Genomic DNA, 24693 nt, shown 5'->3' on the forward strand with positions numbered 1-24693 from the left:
GTAATGAATTTGAATAAATCTATAGACGGCATATAATGTGACCTAGGAAAGCCTTTATTTGCTGCACTTGCTGTTAGAACATGGACTTTAAGTAAACTAACAGCAGATAAATAACAGAAGAGCGCTCAACACATCAGTTTCTGTATTTATGCGAACTTAAGGAGTCATATTGGGTAAGAGGCGGGAAGATTCATCAGTGTGAGCCCAGGTCGATATCAAAAGTTCTGTGCAGTGTGAAAAAAAAGATTTCTAATTACATTACCAGATAAGTTTAAAAAATGGATGTCATTTGAAGCTAAAGCACCTCTTTGCTAAATCATGTACATAACCCAAAGACCTTCTGTTACTTGCCAAACCATTGCAGTGCTTCCAGAGACAATCCTACCCATAAATCAATGGGCCCTGGAGTGGTACTGGCAAACCCCACACCATTAGAGCAATAAAGAGACAGACTGACGATACCGCCTACACATCAATGACAGCCACACGGGCATTACATCGGCTGCAAAGACATCCACACACAAAGGCATTAGTGCAATGCATCTTGAAGACAGGACACACTTAACCCAACCAGTGGGGAAAATTGAGTGCATGCATCTATAGAATGCAGCGCTCCTGTGTATGTCTGAGGGAATGCACACAAACACATTTTTCATACTGATGACTTCATGCTGGAGGGAGCATGGTCTCCCATATGTTAAGCAGCCTAATTCTAAGCATGTTCTATTAAATGTGGTGTGTTCAAAGTCAGAGCAGGCCCACAATGACAATAATGATGTATAATTACAAGAGAAACTACTTGTTCAACAGACATGGAGAGACTGAAAGCCAAATTCTATAGTGCACTTATTTCAATGATCCTGTCTTTTTGCTTTTAAAGTAATTACATTGCAGCTCATTGCTAACTCCCCTTGATGTTGAAATTTTCAACTGACAGGAAAATATATTTATAAAAAGTTAGGAAGGCAGAATTTCCCAGTGGTACCGGATGAATTTCTCTACCATTATATGCAGAGGTGGGAAGTAACGAAGTACAAATACTTCGTTACTGTACTTAAGTAGATTTTTCAGGTATCTGTACTTTACTTAAGTATTTATTTTTCTGACTACTTTTTACTTTTACTCCCTACATTTTTACGCAAGTATCTGTACTTTATACTTCTTACATTTTCAAACAGACTCGTTACTTTTTAACGTCAGACATAAACAGCTTAGCTAGCGCTACTGAAGAGGAGCGAGCATGAAGGGAGTAACGTGTGGCAGGTAAATGCAACGTTTCTAAATGCTCAACAAATATCAGCAAACACACAAAGTGTGTGCAGTTTGTCACACAATGTGTCTGCTAGCTAAAAGAAGAGCTGCTGTATTTCAGGGAGAGCAAAGAGAGAGAAGTTCACTCAGAGATGGAGAAAGAGGACAGGAGAAGAAGAGGAGAGGTTAGATTTAAAGGTAAGGACTGGAAAACAAACTGAAGTATGCTGACTTTGTGTAATTCAAAGATTCTATGAAAATGCTGCAGTTTAGTGTTTAATAAATAGGTTAGTTTGTTGTACTGTATTTACAGTAAAGCTCTGTGTTGGACTGGAGCGCAGTGTTTGTGTTCATGGTCAGAGTTACAGGTTACATCAGTGCAGCAGAGATGAGTTTGAATCAAAGCTGCTGATGCTGAGATTCATTCACTGAATCCAACATTTCTACAGCCTGTATGCTGTCAGTGTAGGGGATGGAGATCAGCTCAGGTAGCTGTGAAATACTGGGTGTTTAGGTGGAGGCACAGTCACCCTCTACTATGGAGGACACAGAGAATAGAGCTGTGTTTAAATTCCCTTCACAGTTTGTGTCCTACATAACAGATTCAAGCTGAGTGCATTCATTAGAATTAAAATTTAGATTGGAATAACATTTGTATTCTCATGTACTATTTTATAATATTACAATAATATATAATGAGGTTCGGTTTGTTTTACACAAAAATAGCAGGTAGAAACATCCTCCAAAGAACTACTTTTACTTTCTTACTTTGAGTACATTTCAGAGCCTGTACTTTTTTACTTTTACTTAAGTAGAGAAGTTGAACCAGTACTTCGACTTTTACTAAAGTATTTTTTAACATAAGTACTTGTACTTCTACTTAAGTACAGAATGTCAGTACTTTTGCCACCTCTGATTATATGCACATTTTGCCTTGCAATTGTGAGCAATGCATGAAGCATGAGGCAAATGCAACCTGTTCATAAAAATGTTTTATAGAGGAAACAGGACAGCCATCTTTTCAAGGTTATGAAAGTGAGTGTGCACAGTCTAACACTGACACCTACAGGTTTCAGTCTCCCCTGCAAAAAGATTATATCTGTCTATCCATACCCACGCCACAACGCCTTCAACACACATCAGGATTCGTTTAACTTATGTCTCACGTCATCATAACTACTTTTCCATTTTACTACATGTTATGGGATTGTGAGGAAATATAAACTTCTACATTCACCGCCCAGGAGCCTACAGGTACAGAAATATTATAGTAGGCTATGTGCTATTTCTTTAACTCATAGGAACAGACATATGCATGTAGCAACAGATCTGAACATTACAGTGTGACTGAATTTCCAACGTTTAAAAACTACTCAGTTCCAGTTATGTGACTTTAGTCCCAAAAATAGCCATTGAGTTTGAGCTGAACAAATCTGTTAGACAAAGGAGATTTGAATGACAATGAGTATGAAGCCGCTGATATGATCAGAAAACAGATGACCTCATACTCTGGCAGTACAGATAAAATGGCGATGAATGGGCAGCTGTCTCTCTGCAATAAGACAGCGAGCCAAAGACACGGAACAAGGATAAAAATCACACTGATTATGATGACTGATGATGACACTGGTAACTTTCACGTTGATGGAGCAGCACGGATTGCTGTGCTCTTACCAGTGTGGAAACAGCGGAGGTGTACATTGGAGTGTGTCCCGTAGACATCAACACAGGCTGCAAAACAACAGAAGGAGAGGATAATTGTGCAGGCCATGTACATGGGCACAGGGAAGAACAGTGGGTACCGCTCAGTCTTTTCTCTTTTTCTTTATCTCAAATATGGTGACTGATATTGTATATTTTAAAGAAATCCTCAAGGCATACAAAATGCTTTGAATGTGATGTTTCATGGACCCAAACTGTAATCTACTATGCTCCAGTATTTAAATTGCGATCCACTTGCTATTTGCAAAATCTTAGAAACTTGTAACAGCATACCATATAGACAGCATATAACAAAAGTTTGATTAAAAATTGTGTACTGAGTGTGTATACAGGCATCAGCCCTGAAGATGAATTAAAAGATATTCACGCACCGCTGCAGAGCAGTGATCAAACAATCAAACAAAACAGAAAAAAATACACAACGTAGCGTGTGATTGTCGGCACAGATTGTTTTGTTTCCCTACTCGTCAGTGATAGCTTTTACACGAGAAAGTCAAAAACAGATTCAGGTACACATATAACCAATAAGAAACAGTGGGACTGTCAGTGCTTGTTAAAGCAGAATGGATTACTCGGCACAGCTGAAGTTGCTTCTTTGAACAAGCCACCATATGCTGATGAATTTTACAAATAGCAGCAATGCAGCATTTTCACATTTCAGGAGACCTCCTTCCTCCCACTGGAAAAGTTTTAAATTGCAACAAAGCATGTAATTAAAGTATGAATGTTAGGGCAGCTGTGTTTGCTGATCCAGTACACTACTTGTTAGCTGGATGCATGCTGATCCTGTAATTAACAGACACTAGCTGTCTTTCTTACTGTAGAGATCTAGCTATTCACTGCTTCATTGGAAATATTTTGCCCTGCTCAATGGCAAGTCAGGAGTAGTTGTAGCAAAGTTGAGCTTTTACTACTTTCCCTGGAGCTGAAGAGTTGGAAAAAGGTAACTTTGTGATTATGAATCAACCTTTCTGCAGCCAGCACCCAGTCACAAGCTGTGAGATGGCTGCAGGAGGGGGTAAGTATTGTGGAAAAAGGAAGGAGAAGCACAGAAACTAATTAAAGATGGGAAAGTAAACATTAGGAAATGATATTGATGCAGGCCAGGCTTTCTACTGTTATTCAAAAAGTAAAAAAAAAAACAGTTAACAAAAGCAAAATGTCAGCCCTGAGGGGATCCTGTGTGAGGGCACTGTACAAGTGCAAGGAGTAACACGGTGCAGATAAACCAGGCATCATCATCATCATCATCATCATACTTACACTGAAATCAATTGTTAGTGTCTTCAAATCTTCACCAAAATCGCAACTAACACAAAGTCTGCAAGCCAATGATCTGTTAGTCATATGTAACCAATTGTGGAAGTCGATTATCAGACCTGTTTAAATACTTACATGTGCCTTATAGTATTGCAGAATCAAATCACAATATGGCTTTCACTCACGTGACTCTGACTGGGACAAACATAAAGGGCTCCACATGTTCATCCATCCACCCAGCCTGGGACGGAGTTACGTTATTTTATTTGTTTTTATAACTATTCAAGGATGTACACCGCTCCCGGAGCGTGAAGCGAACAATTGGCTTTGAACTAAGTAAAGGCAGACCTTTGTGCTTCATCGTGCATTCAGCTCTCCCTGAAGAGAAACACAAAACTTCATAAATAATAGCAGTATTCCAAAAATAGAAATAGGGCCAATCCTGATTCAAAAACACTGCAAACAACATCAACATACTCTCTTTCACATATTAAGAAAAATATCCTCAAGACAGAATTTTACTGCAGTGTAGGTGTCTTAATAACAGTGTTATTGTTGCTAATGCAATTTGGTGGTTTATAAACTGTTCTCTATGCCACACAAGGTTTGGTGCAGTGAACATACTAAGCAGCAGAATTATATTTGGACAAATGGGGATAGAAGAAAGTCTATTTTAGGAGAGTTTTAGAGGCATGGAGCACTCAGTGAAAAACCACACTACACAAACCACACTGGTGTATACTGTAAAATGTTTGCATTTTGCACAAAGTATTACCCACTATACTTAATTCATATCATATTGAGAGACGATACAAAGGAAATGCCTTTACAGCCTGCACTGTAATATTTGATAAAGTGAGTGGTGAGCTGTATAGTACTAATGTGTATATATTGACTGTGCTATACTTTAACAGTACACCAGACAAGAAGAAGCCCAATTTTAAGTTATGTTTTCTTACTACAACCTTAGTTTAGCCAATTTTATACACTAGTACATGCCCATACTACAGTATTGTTGGTGTTTTTAGTTCATTGTTAGGCGGCTGCTAGGCAGCATGAAGTCATCATAATACATCATGTATAATTCAGGTTTTGTGGACATAAATTGTTACTGTTGTGAAATTAAAATGCTATTATGCTTTTTAAAATTCTTTTTGGAAATAAAATTTTCCTCCCTGTGTGTTTTTACATCACTTCTAACGATGTGTTAGAAGACAGAGCTCTCACTTTTTCCTGCACTCTTATATGCCATAGGCTGCACAGAGACGTCAATAAAGGTTTTATTAACATCTGAAGACCCACCTTGAAGAAGACCATTGATTGCAACAGTGTCATGATCCTTTGGCAGTTCAAGTTCTGTTATTGTTAAATCTCTTCCTTCTTTTTTTTGTTTTTTAGCTTGCTTATGGTTTATTTTTCTGCTTAGTTTGTTCTTGGTTCTGGCCATTTTGGAATTTTGCATTCTAGCTTTATTCTCTTCATGGTTTTATTCTCAGTCTGCTTTCTTTGTAAATTGCAATTATAGTTAATTCCTTGAGTTTTTTTCTTGCCCTCCTGTGTACTATGTTAAGTCTGCGTTCCTGTTCCCGTGCTTAGCTACTTCTTGTTTTATTTTGCTAGTCTCTTGTGTTTAGTTTTGCTTCTGCTTGTCTTGTTAGATTCTGTTCACCTGTGTCTTGGTTTCCCCAGCTGTGTCCTTTCTCCCTATTTACCTCTCGTGTGTATTTAAGCTCTGAGTTTTCCTCAGTTCTTTGTCACATCCGTCCTCATGCTATCTGTGTCCTCATTCCATGTTTTCCCTTTGTCTCCAAGTTCTTGCATTTCTGTCTCCAGTCTTGCCTTGTGTTTGTATTTTGTATTTTTGGAACAGACTTCAGCATTAAAGCTGCCTTTTTGAGTTTATGTTCCATCTCCCGAGTCCTGCATTTGGGTCCACACTCTGTCTGTCACACAGCAATCCATGACAGAAGGACATGACCATGACGGACGCAGCAGACCGAGATTTGATTTGAAGTGTCGCCTTGAGGTTTATGGCGACACTTAGTGAAATACTCCTCCTCCACACACTGAAAGAGTTTTGGAGGAAATACAAATACTTGTCATAGTGAACACATGCCTAATTGACCTTCTTGTTCTTGGGTTATGGAATCAAGTAAAGACAATCCTCCATGCTGCTGTTATCACCTTAGACTCTGCTCCTCATCCCCTCGTCAGCTGCTGATAAGCTCCTCCAACACTTCTAAGAGGAAGCGTGGTCCTCGGCAGTGATGCACCCAAACCTCATCACACAAGCAGCAGCTCCACACCTAAACCTTGTCACATCAGCCCAGTACACATTCCAGCTCCTCACCAGCCTTCTCACCTGGCTCAGTTGACATCAGGCCCCAGTCTGCTCTGAGGGTGACCGATGCCAGGCTCTCTTTGATGTTCCCTTCTGGGTGGGTGGACGCCAGGCGACCAACACCAGGTCTTCGCCTGTTTTTGGGCCTAGGATGAGGGCTGCTAGGTGTACAGCTTTCCACTCCTGCGTCTGCTGATCCTGGGTCAGCAGACGCAGGAGTTACCCTGGCCACTTCTGCTGTTACCAGACCCAAGCCAGCATTCCCAGAGACTGTAGCCCTGCTTGGACCACCCACAGAGACTATGTATGTTTCACAGCCTGCACCCCCGGAGAACGTTTATTGCACAGTGCGCAGGCCTCTCTTGAGAATCTCCCCAGAGATTGTGAAGCCTGCACCTGTTCGAATTCCCAGGGTTAGGGTGGTTAGGGCTCAGCCTGTCCCAGCACCTGTTTATTTTCCCAGGGTGAGGGTGGCTAAGGGCCAGTCTCAGCTTCAGCCTCTGGAGATGGCCATGTGCCCTGTGCAGTCCCAGCAGTCAAAGGAGGTGGCTGTGAGCACTGCGCAGCCACAGGACAACCTGTGCAACCTGAGTATCCTGTGCAACCTGAGTATCCTGTGCCACCTGGGTATCCTGTGCAACCTGAGTATCCTGTGCAACCTGAGTATCCTGTGCAACCTGAGTATCCTGTGCAACCTGGGTATCCTGTGCAACCTGAGTATCCTGTGCAACCTGGGTATCCTGTGCAACCTGGGTATCCTGTGCAACCTGGGTATCCTGTGAACCTGGGTATCCAGTCATCAGAGGAGACTGGGAGCCCTGCTGAGCACCACCAGTTGTCAGAGAATGCAGAGCCCGTGGTCCCCAAGCTACTCGGCCTCCACTGCCAGCCATCTGCCAAGTCTTCCGAAAGGTTGTGCATCTGTGGTTGGCTTCTAGCCATGCCACCCAAAGGTCTCAATCACTGTTGTCAGCCTCTAGCCACGCCACCTTAAGATCTCCGTCACTGTCCTTGGTCTCCCAACCGAGCCTTCAAAGGGTGTCCTGGCCCCCAGAGTCGCTTAATTTCTGTCTCTGGTTCCCTGGACGACCTCCCGAATTGTTTTGCCTCTTCTGCTGGTCCCTTTGGCCGAGCCAACCCGCAGGACTGTTTTCTTTTTTGTTTTTGGACTTTCATGTTCTGGGTAGTTTGAGTATGCTAGCTATGAGTTTGAATGCTTGTCACTATAGAAGTATTATGTATAACTACACTTCTGAATTTGTGGGCAAAAAGTACAGATAACATAAGTAAGTAAATTTTAACTTATAACAACTATAAAAAATTACGTTAAAGGCAATCATTTTAATTTGTATTACTTAAAAGCTATTTACAACTATACTATAACTTCAAACTACAATTCCCTCAAGAGACGTGCTCTAAAGCTATGAAGACAAAAACCAAACACGAATTTTATTTAAACAATTGTAAAATTAGCTCCACTATCAAAGATGTTAAAGATTACTTTGGATTTTCTGTTTCTCAGGTGAATCACAGCATATAGAAAAAAAATGACATGTAACAAACTCTACAGCTGGACCTGAAACAGGGATGTTGTAAATAAAAGTCAGATTATTATATAAAGTATATATAAATTATGTAAGTTGTATTAATTGTCTAAAAAGTTGAGCAAAACATTTCTTGTCCCAAACATGTTGTCAGGGAGCAGGACAATGCATACTAAATATCACTTAACTATCACATCTACACAACACAGTGAACAAAAAAATTCAGCGCTATTAATTCAAACTGGTATCATGTGTAATTTTATATATATTTACTTATAGATAAATATACTTATTTATATTTTTGTGAATTATTAAGGGTTAAACAATATCAAGCACTGATCAACTTATATGACCAAGAAAACCATGCTTTATAAACCTATGAAGAATATGAAGCCAATTAAAAGTACAAAGTAATGTTCTACTGCACAAACTGACTTATGCATCCGCCAACATGTGTTTCTTCCAGTAATTTCAATAAACTGCTTTAGGAGTCAAAAATGATAAAGAGTCAAGACTCTTAAGGACAACACAGTGTAGCAGAGTCAGTAACTGTGCAAGGAAGGAATACAAATAACAGAAGCAATCTTCACCATCTTCATCATACACAACCAAATGCAGAAGTATACAAATCCTAATACAGAAAATGCAAAAAATGCAGAAATGCAACAAAAGCAGAAATTACTTCAGCTTTTTGAATGTAAATTCTAATCAATATCCAGATTCTCTGCCCTGTTTCTGCACATCAGCCACAAATCCATTGAATGTGAAAGTGCAGCTGACAAATCTACAGTAACTGTGTGCTGCTATTATGTCAATATGGATCAACATCTCTGAGGAATGTTTCCAGCAACTTGTTGAATCTATATCATGAAGAATTAAGGCAGTTCTGGCCTGTGAGTGTATATGAATAAGGCTGAGTCAATTTCATCAGCGTTGCTCAAACGGGAGTTAAAAAACTGCATTTTATTGGGATTTCTTCTTTTTTGTTAGTGAATGAATAAAGAAATGCTGCAGTAGTGAGTATTTGGGACACAATTTATAGGGATAAACTACTCCTTAGTACAATAGGATACTGTAATTAAATGAGGCAATTTGTTGGTTAGAAAAATATATTTTAAAAAAATCACCAAAGATGTTATCATCATGAGATCATAAAATTACATTTCCTGCATGTTAACTCACAGATATACAGAAAAATACCACAAGCCTCAACGGACTGTCTGAATGAGTCATGTAATGATCTGAATCACTGCAGGGCACGCATTACATTTTATATTTGACTTAATAAACCTCATACTGGTGGTTTTTAGAGAATGGAGTAACTCTCCTGCCTCATTACCATAATAAATGGTGCACCCATCAACTATGAATAATTAGTGATCCTCTGGCATGTACTGGATGACAAACTCAACTGGGAGCACAGGGATTCAAAGTAACAAGAAAAGGGGGAAAGCAGACAATGTGATGCTTTTACATAGTTTATTTATTTGATTTATATATATACAGTGAAATGGAGGACATGTTGTTTTTAATATATCTTTTTAACGGTCATAAAACATCGCCCCTAAAATATATACAAAACTGGTTTAACAGAGACTAATGTGCTGTCTGTTTGTTGTCGGTCAGCCTCTAGAGTAAGAAACATAGACTGACAGACAAAAGAGCCACAACCAAAATATGACCAGCGCTTGGTGTTTGTTCACGTATTGTATGCCTCCACTAAGCAGCAACCTCAAAAGCCAACAACACTGCAGTTCCTCTAGTGGCCACTTAAGACCAGCTTCAAAAGCGACTCGATCCCCATTGACGTCTATGTTAAAATATAACTTTAAGCAGAAATAAACATGATTACGTTTTGGAACTAAAAACATTTTGCTCTCATAACTGAGCTCCCCCTTCAATATCGCTGCACAGGGAAAGGATTTTTCTATAATTTACTCCTTTAAATTGTGCAAAGGCTTGAATTTATGCATAATTAAGGTTACAGCTGCTTTGACAAGTGAGTGTGTTGTTGTTAAGTGTGAACAAAAAGTCCCTCTAACACGAATCCCATTTTATATTATAGCACCTTTCAAACCAAGCTTAATAGCCACTGGTAGGATTAGCTGTTAATGCCCCAGCTCTTCCCTCTAGTCTAAATATGCTCATGTCAGGTTTAAAAAAAATATATCAAGCTGGTGAGAACCAAAATAACAGCCATGGGTTTTCACACTTTCTTCAGTACTCCTGAATTTTTATTACCCTGTGTTACTTGTGCAGTATACCAGTCCTATACTCATTTAAAATCTCTATCCAGACGAAGTTTTGTGCACTAAGGAACTTTTTCTAGTGTCTTGTACGACTTGACCTGACTTTTCAATTTGGCAACGTTCCCATCGAGAGCGCCCTCCTCACTGCACCCTCAAGGAGAAATCTCCATGGCCGCCAGAGCTCACACTTAACATGCAGCTGTGTATTTTAAACAGCAGCAGTCGAGCACAATAACTCAGCCTCTCCATTGTATTCCCTCATGGGGAAACAGAGAACCCCTCCTCAAAGAGCCCCTCTCAAAGCAAATAAATTCAGGCACTAAGTTTTAATAGCAAGGGATGCTATGGAATAACAGATGTGGGCATATGAGACAGATCATTATTAAGTGGCCGTTATAGCTTACACCTTTACATTTGTACCTACACTAGGTATTTGCTAATGCACTCCTGGCAAAGTGCTCATGTTCCTACTGATGTCAGCTGTATCTTTTGACTGTGTTACCAGCATCTCTTGTGCTGTTGGTGTCACTGTCTCCTTCTTTGTCATAAAACTCTCAAATATATTACATGCTGGATTACAAAAAGAATCATAAGCATTTTCTTATTGTATATATTCATGTGCCAGTCAAGCTGTCCGCTGCTACCAAACTCATAATAAGAGACTTTATTTCAATTTGTTATTTGAAGTGTCATTTATTGAATTAAACTGATATCTGAATGCATTCTTTAATGGTTCAGGTGTTCAGGTTACTACTGTAAATCCTGAATGCATCTTATACATTGATTTTGAAGCTGTGCAAATTCATGTAATTGTAAAGCTGATGTGACACGTCAAGGTGCCAGGGGCTGTATCTATTCCCCATAAATATATTACATTCCCATTACCGTACCTAAGTTGAGGAACCATGATTCCACAACAGACCACACATCATCTTAAGAAAACTTATAACAGACAGTGTGTTGTGTGTGTGTGAGCTGTAAAATCTGAATATACATTTACCAAGCTTGGAACATGTTTTCTCCTCGAATGAGGGAAAGAAGCAAAGCTTGTTGCCATGACTATAAATCTGGCTCGGGAATTCAGACCTGAAATTTGGATTAACAACATACTGGGAAACGCAATATTTTTTTTTTTTTTTGGTGGTGGTAGGCTGGTGGTGGGGGTGGAGGGGGTCAATCTTCTTTAATCCAAAATAATTTCACCCTGCTTTATCAAATATTCAGAATTCTAAATACAATTATGCACTTCCACAGTACATACATTTAGCATAATTGGTATGTGTGTAATTAGTGGTTTTGATCTGCACTGCAGAAAAAATACATCTCTAATGCACTCAGACCGCAAAGTGGCTCACGTGATGTCATGTAAATGTGAAGTCAGAATCATCTCACTGAAGTAAATATATAATTGGCTGAGGAAAGATGATGTGTGAGATGCTCTCTTCAATATGCTCTCGAGCAAGGGTGTGCTTATTCTGGCACTGCAGGCTAACAGTCTCATTCCTAAGTGTTGGTAAGTGAGCGCTTTCTGCTGTTGTAATCGTGTTGTGTATTGATTAACAATGTGCACAAGTGACTGTGCTTGTGAAAGTGCGTATCCTACCTTGACAGGTGAGATATGCGTGTGTGGCGTGTAGCCATGTATGGCCTCCATGGCAGCAAGGTTTTTGTCACTCATATGAAGCATTTCTGCACTTTTCCCTTGAGCCAGATGTGCTGGACTGTGCTCCAAGGGGGGCGTCTCCTCATCCTGGTACCTGTACTTCTGCAGACACACACATACAGATGAGGGTATTAGTCTTACTAGGTCTTATGTAAAAGGAGCAGCTACCGAGGGCATATTGTTAAAAGGGATCAGAGCTTGATAACAGTTAAATCACAAACACAATTTATTGCCACCTTTCACTGGTTTCTGATCTTCTTACACATTATGATGTAGAAAACATTCTACCTACACAAAGAGTAGAGTGCAGTATTTCCATTAAAGAGGGAGTTTTAGCTATATGTGGACAATTTATATGCAAATCTTGTTTACCACATAACATGTGTGACGCCTACAAGCGCAAAGTGGACAAATGCGAGCGACAGAGGCCTCAAAATATTTCCATTGTGTGCTAAGCACAGTGAACGTCCTCCACAGCCACATGGAGCAACTGAAGCCATGACTCATCGTGGCTCTAAAGTAGCCAATCATGCAGCTTCTTCCTAACCTCACCCCCCCCACCAATATCCCACACCTGGGCAGCCTGCCAGCAGCCCACTGTTTTAGCTCCACATGGTAGGCTTCATTCTAGGTGCGATGACACAAAATCTGCATGCAGCAATTTTCCATCACAGGCACATGAGAAGGTGGGCAGCATCACAGTGGAGACCTGCTCGTCATGTGGGTTAGAGCTCGTGCTTTCCACATATCTGTAGACTGCTCCTAAAGCCCTGAAGGTTCACAGTGTACTACTGTGCTGCACTGCAGATGTGAAGCAGCCTGTTCTGAAAATGCTGAAATTTGGTCAGATCTTCAGAATTTTGGCTAATGGCCCGACGGCCAACCCTGCCACTATCGGCTTTCTCATTTTTATTTTTTTATTTATTTTTGGGAGGCAGACTGGAGAGGGAGGTGCAACACTGAGCTCTGTCTCAGACAGGCTGCCTAGCAACCAGAGCAGAGCAGAGATTGCAGTGCCACAGTTGGGGCTGCCAGCATCGGTCCTGGATCACATTACACTGAGACAGCAAGAAAGAGAGGGAGTGAAATAGAGATGAGGATAGAAGAGAAAGTGAGGGGGATGGGTAAAAATGGAAGGAAAAAAAAAAAAGCAAGCCCATCTACGGAAAACAGAAAACAGCAGGATGAAGGCGGACCAGAGAAAAAAAATTAACAGTTGTTATTTCATAATTATACCTTAATAAGCTGGAAGCGCTTTTTTTCTGGTATCGTTGCACTATTGTATACATAGATTAAATATTATGTAACCGCACACCACCAAATACCTTCACACTTTAGGGCACAGATTCAATTAAGTATGTGATAGGACTGGGAGATGTGGCCTATAATAAGATACAGTATATTTCTCTATATTTTTAAAACTCCTCCCAAGTACATTTACTCCCTTCATGCATATTCTAGTAGTCCCTTCAACAAAGACCTGCCTTAAAACCTTCCTGTTTACATTCATTAGTGATTTTTATTAGAACAATATTAATCTAACATACAAAAACATAACAAGAAAATACAACCCAGTAAATAAAAACATTATTATTTAATCCTGGTAACTGCACGCATTAGCAGTTGTTAAATGAATATAAAAAATGGCATGATGTAGCTCTGCTGTTGATCATTTTAACAAAGTTGAATTTCCAGTATAGCTGTTCTGATTTCCACATTTTTTTTCAGGTTCTGTTGTTAGAAAACACAACAAGTATGAAATATGTGCAGCCCATCAAGACAATATGTGACCCAGCAGCCACATCCAAAAGGCATCTCCAGGCAGCACCTCTGCACTGCTAAAAATCCAGATTTTTATTTAACCACTACCTTGTCCACTACATTGTCTGATAAAAATCACTATGCAAATCGCTGTGCCACAGAGCAGAAGTGGAGAGAGGTGCATCTGACAAGATCTCACATTTTCTGGGTAATACTGGAGGCTCTTGTCTGCAGAAAGTAGCTAAGGTGCTTCTTATAACATCTGGGTCATGGTCATAACAAACAAATAATGGCTGATCCTCAAATACAGGCCAGGAGGGAAACCAATCCCTTTCTGCCATTGCTGCGTATAATCTGTCATTTCTATGGTTTCTGTAAGAATTATGTTCTTGGTTTAAGAAATTAGGGTCTGGTTTCAAATGAATGGTCTATTTGTTTAAGAAGGCAACTGTTGGGAAATTATTGATTTCAATAAAACATAACTGCTCCGAATCTATAAATTCTCTTTTAATGCAGAATATAGAGTGGTCCATCCTTTACAAAAGGAGATGATGCAGCCCCACAACCATCCAGCAGTTCAGAAAATCAACATAACTTACAATGCATTTCCATATTATGCCACAATTTGCTCAATTTTCTGATATGTACTGAATTTCCAACAATTTGTTAAACCCAGAGGTGAACTATTATAACGTTACTGTAATAACTCTAATAAAATCTGCTGTTAAGAAGGTTTACCGTGTGTGAAACACTCTGCACTATAAAGATTCTGCTATAGGCCTGCCACTAATATAAGCCTACTTCAAAATATGAAGGCAGTTGACTTACATAAAGGCACTGGTGACTTATTATCATCTACTTATTTTTATGTGCATGAGAGCGAGAAAGTCAGGGGAGAGAGCTAGAGAAGCAAAACAGCAAAGCTTGTGTCATGCTGGCAGCTTAAAAAAATTATGTGACAGTTTGTATGAAGCATTCACAATACATTTACTACATCTAACATAGAATAAGACACAATACAGTGACTGTTTTCTATATATTTTCCCACTCTCGGTTGTGGTTAATTAAGTATTCTTAACCTTAAGTGTATCAGTGAAGTCTGTAAAATAAGATTTCTATCAAATAATATAAACCATCCATTTAAACCCTGGAAAGATAAGTATATTATATGAATCACCGCTCAGAGTAGCCCTGAGCTTTTCGGTCTCCACTTCCTCCCCCTTTCCTGCATGACCAGCCTTCATGCTGCCATGTTGCCTTCTGTCCCACTGGTGGGGGATGTGACATTAAACTCAAAGATATGTTACAGAGTGTCCTTCTGGAGAGGGGTTTAGAGCATTTTTTTCTGACAAATAAACTGTGTGATCCTTGTCAATAAAACATGTATTCAAAAGGATGCAGAATTTATTCATCTGGAAGATGGTAAACACACAATCAATTTGAATACTATGAATTAACTTGAAGCCAAGTGAGCATTTGTAAGCATTTTTATAGAGCTACATGACTGAGGGGCTGGCAGCTAAGGGATCCTTAACAGCCAGGTATCATCAAAGTTTTCCTTTCACTTCAGTTTTCCAGCTGGTTAATGAGCCATCCAGGTCAGTGCCTCCAGCATTCAACACAACTGACTAACCATCAAACATCTTCTCTTTTACTAAAATGCTTTTGAAAGTAAAATATTTACTCAGTTTGAAAGAGACAGACAGACAGACAGACAGACAGACAGATAGACAGATAGATAGATAGATAGATAGACAGATAGATAGATAGATAGATAGATAGATAGATAGATAGATAGATAGATAGATAGATAGATAGATAGATAGATAGATAGATAGATAGATAGATAGATAGATAGATAGATAGATAGATAGATAGATAAGAAGAAGAAACAGCCTTTATTGTCCCACAGAGGGGAAATTTGGGTGTAACAGCAGCTGCAGTTATTATAAATATAAATAAAGATATAATAATTCACACTATTAAGAAAAGAATATATATAAAATCAACAAACAATATTAACCTTAATACTACTAATAATAATAACACTTTATACAATGTACATGATGTGCCTGTGTGTTGAACCTTAACAGGCCGGACTATTTACAGTATATTATATATTATCCTACATTGTGTAGGCTATTGTGGTTTTTGTTGGGAGCAGTGATGGTTATAAAGTCTTACAGCTGCTGGGAGGAAGGATCTGCGGTAACGCTCCTTTGTGCATATAGATAGATAGATAGATAGATAGATAGATAGATAGATAGATAGATAGATAGATAGATAGATAGATAGATAGATAGATAGATAGATAGATAGATAGATAGATAGATAGATAGATAGATAGATAGATAGATAGATAGATAGATAGATAGATAGAGTCCCATTATTCTTTTAATAATTCAGGTTTTGGGCTATTGGTTGGGCATAAATAAGCACTGTGATGGTGTCATTATTGTTATTTTCAGAATTTTTTACAAACAAATCATTTCAGGTGGGTACACTAACCTGCTTTCAATAAAAGATGTCAAATCACAATCCACCCACTATCAGAAAACAGTATAAAAAAATAAAATAAACAAGTAATTAGCTAAGCCCACAGCTGACACATATATAGCTGCCCCCGACCTTTTTGAATGCCCAGAGCATCAACATCGCTTGAGAACAAAACAACCCCCCACAGCTGGGTAGTGAAACAGCCATTTTCAAAATAATAGAGTGTCCCTCTGTCTCAGCCAGTGTAGCCAATCCAATCTAAACTGGTCCTCGGTGTAGCTCCTCAGTTTGTCAACTGCCTGAAACAAGCTGTTTTAGCACCCCTCTCATTTAAAAGCCACTGAAGCCAGCTAGTTTTTTTTCTGATTGGCTGCCCCTGACAAATCAAAAAAGCTTAAGCTGTGTGCTTACAATGACCACATCAGGGATAAATATTATATCATAGCGCATCAAAGAACCATGAATTCAAATCTCTGAGAAAAAAGGCCGCAATATCAAACATAGTGGTGGGATTAGTATTATTAGTAGTAGAATTTACTAATAAGCTTTGGAAATCTTTTTATGGGGCAAAGTCAGCAAACTTTTTAAGTGGCTTTCATCATAACAGGCAAAGCACAACAGGTCCCCTATGAATTGTAGAGGTTTTTAAGGGCTTGCAACAACTACAAATACCTGCTTCTAACAGTACAAAAATAAGGAGAGGGTCTTTAGTTTGAACAACAGTTGCTATGTATGAGTAATGTGTTTAATGGTTAAATGAGTTTAGTTATTGTAGAGCAAATGTCAAATGCTATCTACTATCATATTAGTTTGTAATTCAAGGACCAAGCATGCGCTTTTAAATTATTTTCATTAGGTAATGGAATGAAAGGTAACCTTGCCTCTCAGGCATATAATTTCCAGGAAACTTATGTGGCAAATGCATTTGATGTGTAAGGCATTACAGGAACCATTAGAAGCTCTTCACTTTTAGATCTGTGTCAGTGAAAGGTGAATGCTTATCTATTTACATGCCCTTTAATTCTTAGAAATCTTTTTTTCTTTTTCTGTTACAATGATGAACTCAGGCTTTTAATTTGAGAGCTGAGTCTGTGCGACATTGTAAATGCTTTAAAATTGAAGTTTTTTTTAAGGTTATACAACCATATGCTGGAATTTAGTTGTAAGCAGCACAACATGCAGTAGCCCCAGCAGGTAAATGTGCTTCTATTAAACTGAATTCTAATCCATTTAATGAAGATTTGTATTTAAATGTAGCACAAAGCCAAAAGTACAGTAATGACACATTGTCTGAAACCAGACATTTTAAAAACAAATTAACAGTCGTTTATTGCCAAAAATATGAACGATCAGGGTTCTGCTACAAAATGAGCCTGTGGTGTGATGGCTGTGTTACCCTTAGTTGTGCTAAACCACAGATACCTGTGGTCTTTCAAAAAAAAAATTTTTTTATGTTTATGCAATTTTTTTGTCCCAATAACCATTCAAATTTAAGTCAGTTTAGATAATGCTTCAAAATAACTTCCCAAATAAGTGCCTGGAGGCTCTTCAAGATGACACAGTGACCTGAAGTCTGTGGGCAGTAGAGATAATTGGAATGAATGAAAGTGAAAATAAAGAAAACCAGATGTGCAAGGGAGGCAATATCCACAAATTAGATATCCTAGGAATAAAACACTTGGCCAATATTGCACTCACAATCAATGAGTGTTATAGAAGTTTGCTAGGTTAAAATGAATAATAACAGGTTCAGCAGACTTACGTAGGGGGAGGAGAGCAGCTTGGTTGGTTTTGCATTTCATGCACGGATCAAACATCAGCAAAGCAAACAGACGTATCATTACTGATGATTCACTGAAGCATATTTATGGTAAGCGACAAGAAATACACTTAGGCTCGTAAGGGTTTGGACACTGATGCATTTTTGTAATTTTGCCTCTGTACTCCACCGCAGTGAGTTTTAAATCAAACAATGAAGATGTGATTAAACTGTAGACTCTCAGCTTTAAGTCAAAGGGTTTAACAAACATACTGCACTAACTTTTTAGGAATTACAGCCACTTTTACACACACCCCCTATTTTTAGAAGCTCAAAAGTATATGGACAAACTAACATAATTTTAACTATAAGGATTGTTTTTAATTGTCGTTGTCTGCCTGATGTCTAAAACTCATGGACATCACCAAATGCTGTGTTTCCTCTCTTGAGATGCTCTGCCAATCGCTTGAACTAAAGCTGAAAGTCTGCACTTCTATCACATCTTGATTGATGTAAAATCCACAAAAATAAGTGTCATTGTCCAAAAAAGTTATAGACTTAACTGTATGACCCAGGTTTTATCTTTAGTTCTGAGTCTTCCATTAAAAAAAAAAAAAAAAAAGCAAGAGAAATTAATTACTGTGTTCCTCCCTACTCATACTGTATGTAGGCCAGAGCTCTGCCTGGATGTTGGTGAACAAACTCCTCACACCAGCCTACTAAAACCTGTAAACAACTCTCAAGCTGAATACTTACATTATCTTAAAAATCAGACTGATGATGTGGGTAAAAAAAGCACTTGCTGTCTAGCATCATCACTCACCGTCAACAGAGCACAGAAACGAAAGCAAGATTTGCCTCTGATGGCCATGTGAACTTCCTCTTTTCCACGACAACCCATCAAGATCCAGTCACTGTTGCCTTCTCAGTTGGTTTTCACTCCCAAGTGTCTTCGCAAGAGCCAAACCTCAAACACAGCTTTCATCTCATTTGCATTATCACAATTGCTGTTGCCAGTCAACACCTACCAGTGCAACACTTTTTTCATGTATATGTAAGCCCCAGAAGACAGAAAATTCACTCATCTGCTGCCAATGGTAACTTCAGACTATTCTCTAAGGTGTTTCAGCACAACACTTAGACGAGTGTTAGTATCCTGTAGCTATGCTGGCTTCCACAATAACAACAGACTTTTACATTTACCATGGGGCAGACTGCTTAAAGCGGTGCTGAGAAGGATGTTAATGTAAGAATCCATCATCCTAAATCAAAGAGTGGAACTACAACAAAGAAGAGCTTCCCATCCCCCCATGGAGATGCTCTAGATTCAACCCCTTTACCCAAATCTAAGTCTGCAGTTGTCACTCTAATGTTTTTGTGATGCTGAAAATTAGCAGCAAATACAAAGCTTATACATGAGCCAACAACAATTTCAAAGGACAAAGAGGAAAGCGTGAACATCTATTTAATAATGTATAATTAAATTGTTTATTATCATGATTTATTGATTTATTATTATAATTCAAGCTCCAAAAGAAAAGCAAGTAGAAACAAGTCTTCTGGGCTGCAATATGAAGGTGTTCCATAGCGAGCAGCACCAGACCTGCATCCGCATCGTCCCACCGGGAGGTGATCTAAGTTCTGCCCAGAAGAGCTATCCAAAATCAACACTTTGATCAAACAAATACTTTCAGCAGCACATGCTTTGAAACTCATTACTATCCTCAACGAGATTTTTGTTACAGTGGTATGGTGGTGAACACATTTGCTTAGCAAGCAGAAGATTGCCGGTCCAATTCCAGCTGGAGACACAAGTCCACTTTGGGGTTATGTCAGGAAGGGCACCCGGCTTAACAACTTGGCCAAATCAAACACGTGGAGCTTCCTGATGTGGTGATCCACTGTGGCAAGGAAGCAGTGGAAAGTAGCTTCTATATTACAGTGAAACCTACAAAGTGTCTTTTTTTTACTTGTTAATTTATGTTCATGAAATTTTAATGACACTCTGAATTTCCTGTCTGTGGGACGATTCATCATTTATAAGACCCACACAGATGCATCATCATCATCATCAAGTGTAATAATCAGATCCTAGTTACAGTCAATGTTGCCACAGCGAGTGCTTGGCTGTGGTTTTCTGCAAAGGGCGTCCATCATGTCTGTCTAGAGCCTGTTTTCACACTTATTTGTGGGACATGAAACACTTTCACGAGTTTGCAATAGTAGGTCAAATTTATCATTATGTAAATGTAGACTATTTATTGAATTACTGCTTGGCATTAATGCACACAAGGAAACATCAATTTCAGACAGGGAGGATGTGGAGAGAAACCGCGCTTCCCTCGCTTGGCTTCATGACACGTGAGGAGGCTAGACTCAGAGCCTACAGCTGACTACATTTCTGGTGGTCAGTGTGTGAGCACCGGCTGCTTAAGTACAACCCCATGAATAAAAAGGCATGTTGGCTATTTGTTGCTCTGAGGGGAGTACGTCATGTCATGCTACACTTAATTAGCAATAAATAAATAAATAAAATGCTCTATTGTTTTTGCAGGTCTGCAGGCCAGACGTAGCTCAGCAGTTATGATCATTTCATCCCCCTCCACTTGATCCACAGAAGCATGCGCACACCATTTTTTATGCTGACTACATGCAATTTCAGGTATGGTGCACTTGTAATGGGAGTTGTAGCATTAACCCTCACTCTCTGACTTGTCCACAGACACGATCATGCACGGTGAAGCCATTTTACCACTGTACTTCATTAGAAATGAAAATGCAGCAGTGGTTGATTTTAAGGGACCAATAATAAATATTTTAAGTAAAGCACCCATTGAAGAAATGCTTTGATTTCTTAATGACTGACACAGAACAAAAATAGGGATCAAAAGGTTTACCTTTTATACCATAATTCAAAATATAAGTATACATTTTTTTTTTAAAAAGCCTCTAAAACAAAGGGACTTTTTTAATGGCTGAAGTTTAAAAAGAGAAAATAAATATATTTTATGTTCAGTATTGGCTGTGGCTCGTTTTGGCTTTCTGAGACAAAGGCTGGGCTTATTTATGTGTTCGTGCCTTCTGCGAATGTTTACATCCTGGAGGGTAAGTAACCCTGATTCTTCCTGCATTACACCGAGGCTAAAAATGAATCTAATTTTAATGTTTGATGATGCATATCTTTGTGCCAGATGCTCAGTGAGGTGAATTTTTAATTTGTAATATTCTGGTCTGTTTTGTGTTTGACAATCAATAAAGCTAGTTTAAAGTAAATCAGTGCCATTGACTGTAACTAAGGCCTCTAGTGGTTATTCAAGTGGTCCACCATCCTTGTTGCATCTCTAACTCTGGTGGCTGTTAAATTTGTTAAGTCCCATATTGAAAAGTTTGAATACTAGAGCTGTTTAAATTAAACCACTGCAGGAAAGTCACATCCTGTGTGCTGCCATCGTTTTAGTATGATGCTGGTTACTTTTATGAGCAAAAGCTACCTTTCATAGATTGCTGTTAGGCTTTTTTTTTTTTTGAATGGCCTTGATAGGTACACACAGTCAGGTTGGTTGCAGTACAGTTCTAGTTTTTATACGGTAAATGTGCCTCTCTCGTAACACGGGTGCGGTATTTGAGAGCACATAAGCACATAAAGGCAGTGGTTCAATCTTAGATCTGAGAAGAACATTTGTAGACAGCACTACAATGATGGCAATCCTCAAGCTTATTGTTGAGCTCAGGCTCACTGCTCTACAAAAAAGCAGGTGACACAAACAGTAAAATAGGTCAAATCCATAGGAAGACATGCATTTGCAAAGCTGTAAAAAGAGGGACATTAAGGATGGGAAATGTAAAATCAGTGCCCCAAACATATATTGTGGTTTAGAAAAGCAAAACACTTCCTCTCTGCTATCACCTTCTAAAATTTCCTATATTATTAGTTTAGATCATTTCAAATTTTGAGCTGGTTATGAGTCACTTTTCTTTTTATTCATTTTCCAGTATAGACACCACAGGAATCGATTCTCCAGTGAGGTGATTATTGACCTTGATACTGAGATGAAGGCACGCTGATCCCTGTGCTGTAAATCATTCATTGCACCATTACTCAAATTTAAAGCTCTATCCTTTGGCCTGTTTACATTGCAGGGCCTTTAGCAGAAGTACTGCACTGAATTGTAGCTTAAAGACAGTGAGGCAGGCTGTCTTGACTGAATGTTGCAAGGCCATCAATGGCCATTAAGCATAAAAGAGCACATTAAAGCACTGCTGAGTGCCTACAGCCGTATAAAGATCTTTTTTTAATTAAGACCCTGAGTGGATTTGTGGTGTGCATTGTTTAAGAACAAAGGTTATGCAAATAAATCACCTTGAAAGTCCTTGGAAAATGACCAGCCATGTGGTAGCTAGTGTAACATATAAGTTTATCAAAGGAAAAGAATGAAAGCAAAAGGTGCCAATACAGGATATGAGGTAAAAAAAAAAAAAGAAAAAAACAAAAAACAAGAAAGAAAACGTATTGATCCAATACACCGTACATCCCAGAAATCCAAATTAAGCACTACCTATAACAACTCCCTGCGAGACTGCAGCAGGCAGTACACAAGCTGCTGGAGGGCTGCATCTGTACACTATTTGTACATAAAAGGAAACATGCTGAGACTAGTCTTGAATCCACTGATGATTTGTGTCTTTTAACACAGTGGCATCATAGAGGCATTCACATATGTTAATAGTCTTATCAGAAAGTTGTCAAAAACTCAAAAGTAAAATAACAGCTTGAAATGAAATTAATCCCATGCTTATAAGCCAGATCTATTAAAACAAAACTACTGTACAATTCACTTGAATCGAGTCATTAATCCCATTTGAAACCTGCTCTTTATGACAGACTAAATGTTTGTTGTGGAGCTGCATTTCACTTGGTTGGTCATGACAACAGTAGATGCAACTTGAATCAGTGGGAAAAGAAAGTTGATGTGTTTGCCATGAGGAAGGTGTGGGGTCTCTGATGGAGATGCAGAGGAGGATATGAGCCAGGAGGGAGTGATGCATGGGGACAAATGGGATTATCTCCGCTAGTAAACTCAACACTGAGCACAGCAGGACCACCCTTTCAGAAACACGAAAAGGAAACACCCACATAAACCTTACCACCGGTCTCTTTGGTTCACAGCAGACAACATTTTCAAACAGTTACAGGTAGTGGAATATGACAAAGATATCGAAGATTCAAGAAGGAAAGGAAACTGTATTCTAGCAGCAAGTCAGAACACAAACCAAAATGTCGGGACTGAGTATACAAACAATTAACTGGAGCTCTGTACACATGTACACATCATTTTGGCAAGTGTGGGGACAATTACAGGCCGGAGCAGAGCAGTGTAGTCGGATTTGGCTTTGTAAAGCTAACAGATTAGAGTGCCATGTGGAGGGAAACTCTGAGCTGGCTGCAATACTAGAAACACCTGAAGCTGAGAGGGAGGGAAATCTGGACAATCACCGAATGAATGAATGACCATGCCCTTTCTTTGGAATCACACGTCCTCATCCTGATGGAAAACAAAAACCAAGCAGAAACAACCCCCTACAATTACACATAACTGCTGATAAACAGCTGACATCACCCCCTGGTTCTGATTTAAGGAGGCTACTGATAAAAGAAACACTGTTCGTGTTACTCTATTTCAAGCTGGCATAAAGGCTTCCTCTAATGATGAAGCCTATTTAAATGGCCCTGAGCAATAAAGTGGTTTTCCCAAGGTCAAAAGCACAGCATGCGGCTTCTTTTGCTGGAATGCAAAGTGAACCTGTGGTTAGCCCTAACGTGACCTGCCCTGTAGAGAAGGAGGAGAAATACAGGAGTGAGCGACGTTTCATTCATTAAGCAGCGTCAATCTGTGAATTTGCGGTGAAGAACAGTTATCACTAAACACAACAGCGCTTGCCAGCGATGCCGTAGCATGCTATGTGTAGATGGAAATCGGCCATCTGAGCATGAAAACCCCGACCACTCGGCGGTGTAAAGGTATTATGATGTGAATTAAGCTTGTAGCTCAAAACATACGGCCGAATCACTTCACTGCACTAATTACTACCGTTGTTGTGCACCGAGAAAAAGCGCGGTTCAAATGGCTTTTCAACCCCAAAACGAAAGCACCGCGATCACAACCTAAAACACCAATTTCTCCCAGAGGCCTTTTCTCCGTTTATGTTCCGTATTTGAACAAAATGCATGATCTGCTGCAGCTGCAGCTTCCCCAGCCTTACCTTGCACCCGAACATAAGAGAGAGGGTCCGGTTGCTGCAGATGACCTTACACTGGCACATGACCGGAGAAAGACACTTTAAATTCCTGACAGGCAGAGACATCAGTCCAAAACCCTCACAGCAGGCAGACAGCACCAGAGCTCGTCGGTCCGCCGCCACTCACTCAGAGCCACGGTACAATTAGACGAGAGCCACGGAAGCTGGAGGGGGGCGTGGGGGGGCCGGTGATACCCGTTGGTGAGCGGGCTGCCCCCTTAAAATGTGAGATGTTGTATTTTTTTATTATTATTATTTTTTTAAGTTCTACTTTACATTTACATTTAAAGCGTCGACTGGTCCCCATACATTGCCATACTGTGCAGAGGTTTAACACTGCCAGCATCATT

General features: G+C 39.4%; 1 protein-coding gene across 1 annotated transcript in view; it reads right to left on the reverse strand.

The window, feature by feature from the left end:
- The window catches only part of dlg4a (discs, large homolog 4a (Drosophila)), a 45656-nt gene extending 21247 nt beyond the window's left edge, over positions 1 to 24409 (reverse strand). Inside the window, exons 1-3 of the mRNA XM_030746001.1 lie at positions 24308 to 24409; positions 11971 to 12132; positions 2926 to 2982 (exon numbers count right to left, since the gene is read on the reverse strand). Coding sequence (XP_030601861.1) covers positions 2926 to 2982; positions 11971 to 12132; positions 24308 to 24409 — 321 coding nt within the window. The remainder of the gene's footprint in view (positions 1 to 2925; positions 2983 to 11970; positions 12133 to 24307) is intronic.
- Positions 24410 to 24693: the final 284 nt, after the last annotated feature.

The sequence above is a fragment of the Archocentrus centrarchus genome, chromosome 14 (genome assembly GCF_007364275.1).
Source record: "Archocentrus centrarchus isolate MPI-CPG fArcCen1 chromosome 14, fArcCen1, whole genome shotgun sequence".
NCBI lineage: Eukaryota > Metazoa > Chordata > Actinopteri > Cichliformes > Cichlidae > Archocentrus > Archocentrus centrarchus.